Source organism: Cibotium barometz, chromosome 26 (assembly GCF_041138505.1).
Source record: "Cibotium barometz isolate CiBa-2024 chromosome 26, ASM4113850v1, whole genome shotgun sequence".
In the NCBI taxonomy this organism is placed as follows: domain Eukaryota; kingdom Viridiplantae; phylum Streptophyta; class Polypodiopsida; order Cyatheales; family Cibotiaceae; genus Cibotium; species Cibotium barometz.
Window position 1 is genome coordinate 24,722,507 of NC_141071.1, and position 3,978 is coordinate 24,726,484.

The 3,978-nt window shown below is 38.1% G+C and overlaps 1 protein-coding gene across 1 annotated transcript; it reads right to left on the reverse strand.

Moving 5' to 3' along the window:
* Positions 1-217: 217 nt before the first annotated feature.
* Positions 218-2,766, reverse strand: LOC147623805 (galactan beta-1,4-galactosyltransferase GALS1-like). Its single transcript, XM_086820426.1, has 2 exons — positions 1,357-2,766; positions 218-730 (listed from the first exon to the last, which is right to left on the reverse strand). The coding sequence occupies exons 1-2, from the start codon at positions 2,628-2,630 to the stop codon at positions 376-378; spliced, it is 1,629 nt and encodes a 542-aa protein (XP_086676552.1). The 5' UTR covers positions 2,631-2,766; the 3' UTR covers positions 218-375.
* Between the last annotated feature and the right edge of the window lie 1,212 nt (positions 2,767-3,978).

The window sequence follows — 3,978 nt, forward strand, 5'->3', positions numbered from 1 at the left end:
AGTTTAGAGAAATGTGTTACCTTTACATGCATATTATATGCAACTTATGTTTAAATAGATTTGAAGGATTTCAATGAAAATTATAATCATGTATACCATATATGTAATTGAAATTTTTAAAGTAAGGAAAATATTAGAACTTATTTAGATAAATCATGCCTAGTATGCAAAAATATGTGTTACTTGTGATCCAGTGAAGGTGAGAAAAATGTAGCAATTTTTGGAATTAATGCACTGCTATGTGATTTTGAATTAAAAAATTTTGTTAAGTTCTTACAAGGGGGCTTCATACATGGGTACATAGTTTAGTGCTTACAAGGGGGGTGAGAAATAAAGGTTAGAATGAACAAAATCTTGACTTATATATGATGGTGTTCATAGCATAAATGGTTTTTCTCCGATTTGCTCAAGTTCAAATTGCTTGATAGATGAGGCTAAGTGTTGCATGCTCAAATCAAGTTTGAAGGGCTCATTCTCAAACAAAAACAACCCAACTTTGTTTGATGTGATGTTGACAAAATGTTGGCATGCCTCACCTCTCAAGGAGGTTGTTCCATGGTAGTGGTAGTATCTCATCTTTTCTCCTCTTATATGCCAACTCCTACCCTTCAAATTCTCACTTAAATGAACCCCTGTTGCCAACACATTGCGAGGTTGTATTGCATACTTCCTATCTCGCCTCACTCCCTTCTTTACTGAATTAAACACCAATTTTTCAAATCCCCACATCCTGTGTAGGCACAAAAATAACAAGTTAATAATTTGAAATTAAATGTACTCAAGATATAAAAACAACTGTCCAAAGTAGCTAGCAATACCTTAGGTGTGAAAATTTACAATAAAAAAGAACAATAAACTAATTTCTATACAATAATGCTTAACAAAATTTCTTAAGAAATATAATCTTACCCTAAGGTTTCACCATGAAAAATACAAGGATTTGTATTAGCTTGGATATAGAATGTTGATGCTGACAAACTTAGTGTTTTCCAAGTGACCCATACTAATCTATTCTTAAAAAATGAATTTCAAATCCACTAGGATCTACCCCAATTGGTAACACCTTGGGTAGTCTATGCATAAGTCCAAGGTTTTTAGAACCTTGGCACTTATAAATATTTAATCTCTCAAAAAATGGAATTAATTTAATGTTAGTTCAATGATTAATGCAAGCTATCATTAGCAAAAAAGTTGGAAACTTGTCTTACATAATTTTATAGAACTCTCTCTCTCTCTCTCTCTCTCTCTCTCTCTCACACACACACACACACACACACACACGTGTAGGGGTACTTGTGTGTTTGCATCAAAACTAGTACTTTAGAAAAATGAGATATGTAGAGTAAGAGAGCTTACTGGCTATAATTCGCTTTTGGGCTGTCCAAGCAAAGATGGCTAGACATGGACCTTTGCTCAAAGAAAATTTGAGTGAATTGAGAATGCTCTGCAAGCAAAGATTGAAGAGATGAATTGTGGGGCAAGTAGAGGAACTCATCCACATCAAAGAAGAAGGTCCAATTGGCCAAGAACCTTGTCTTGTGCAAGCAATCATTAACAATTAGAAATTGGTTATGATAATATCCATCAAATTGCTCTTGTTGTCTCACATTCTCAATTGTTATCCTTCCGGCTTTAATCCAAGGTTCTAGAACATGTTGTACCCCTGGGTGGATCCCTCCAGCATCATAGAAGATGAAATGAGACATGGGCCCAAAAAGCTTCACATGATAAGCAACCCACTCTCTAACCCTTTGTGGGCTTATATCTCCAAAGAGAGGTGATCCACAATACATGTATTCATATGGATATGGTGGTTTGAACCTAGTGACATTATAGTCCCCTATCTCTTCTTTTAACACCACTATTCTCTCTACATTGAAGTTTTTCCGAAATGAGCTTGTGGGTGATGCATATAGTACAAGCTCACCACCACCACCACCACCACCACCGTGTGAATCACCCCCAACTTCTTCTTTGAAAGTGCACATCACCACCACCACTGTATAGACCCTCCCATAGCCCCAGTCCGGGAGCATCTTTGTTGCTTCTCCTGCTATTGAATGCGTGCTATTTGCTGATGGGATCCATTCACACTTGAAGCTTGCATTAGAGAACACATGGTTGGGCTTAGAGCCCAATCCTACAACGAAGAAATCTCTTGGCCCTCCTCTATAAGCTGACATTTGAATGAAAAGATAAGCTCCACTTCCAACCGCCTGAAACTCTCTCTTTTCACCTGTGCTAGTAGGAGCATCGGAAGAGACCAAATCAAGGTTAGGGCGTAGATCATGGTTATGGGCAGCACCTAAATAATCAAAATTAGTGCTTGAATTGTGATTTTGGGCAGTACCCAAATCAGGATTAGTGGGTAATTTTCGGCCTGCAGCTTCTAATTGCGCGAAGCAATCGAGCTTAGGGCCGGCTGTGAAGAAAGCAAAGGTGGGCAATTGCAGGAAAATTAGAAGCGAAAGGGTTATAGTAATTATGGCCGCAATTAGGATTTTGTTCTTCATTGGAAGGCGAGGAGCAGAGATTAGAGGCCATGCGATTAATGAATTAAGAGGGACTGAAGGCGGGTCTTTGAACAGTAGATCAGGGAAATCCATGCAGCAAATTGCGAGATAGTTCATGAGGTAGCAGAGGTACAGTGTTTACGTTACGATGGATTTCAATCAAATGATGAGAGCTGCAAAGAGAAATGATAATATTTAGGAGTGGTTGAGGTTGATGCTGGTGAAGGTGGTTGCGTGCAAGAAACAAACTGTCGAGATGCTCAATTCTCAAGGAATCCTTTTATGCTAGATTAAGTTTCAGAAGGCTCATCCCGCTGGCAGCTGTCGGAAGAGTCACTGTCGGATTTGATGGGCAGTCTAGTCGTGTAGAATAATTCAACGAGATTACACGCTTGCTGCCGTTCAACACGCTGCCGACGGCGGCGGGAGCTTCCGGTGGTTGAAACGTAACTGGCCACCACGACCTCACAACCCAAGCTTTCACACACCCTAAACTCCTCCTATCCTTTAATCTATTATTTAAATCACGGCTTCTAAGGTTTTTTTGTCCTCCCATTTGCACGACAATGTCAAAGGGTTGGAGGCCCTTGGTGCCTTCCTTGGTCAACATCTTGCATAATTAGCTAAAATCATAATATATCCTTTAACCCATTATTTAAATCATTGCTTGCTTCTAAGGTTTTTGGTCCTTCCATTTGCACAAAAATGCAAGGGTTGGAACGCGTTTCTAGTCCTTCCATTTGCACAACCATCTCGAGGCTTGGACGGCCCTTGTCAATCAAGTGGCTTGGATGGCCCGTGGCAATCAAGTGCCTTGGTCAACATCTTGCATAACCTACTTTTGAGGATTTTTTTCCACTTGTATTAATTGATCTTTTTTAATGCAATGCAATCACATCAATTGTGGTAATGACACAATCTTTTTAATGCAATGCAATCACATCAATTGTGGTAATGACACAAGTGTATCAGTTGGAAACCTACTTTCTAGGGAATTTTTGGCACTTGTATTAATTGTTGATCTTTTTTCAATGCAATGTAATGACACAAGTGTGTTAGTTGGAAACCTTTTTTAAGCTTTCCATACATATTGAATTCATAAGCACACATAAAGTCATAAAATCACAAGCTTTCCATGCATATTGAATTCATAAGCACACACAGTCATAAAATTATATTGGCATACTCGAAGTTACATATAGTTACTTATGTCAGAACTATTCTTGTACTCATTTTCTTACTTTATAGAGTACTAGCTTTTCACAATTATGAATTTTGACTCACAGTGGTTGAAGTTACATAGAACTTAAGCATATTAGAATAAAATAAGCATTGAATCTCTTTAGAAAATATGGAAAAAGGTGAACTTAGATTCTTAAAAAAAGGGAGAGAAACCCAATATAATAATATTATTTTGACACTTTTCCTAGATTCCAAGAAGAGAGAGAAAGCCCTTAAAGGGCCC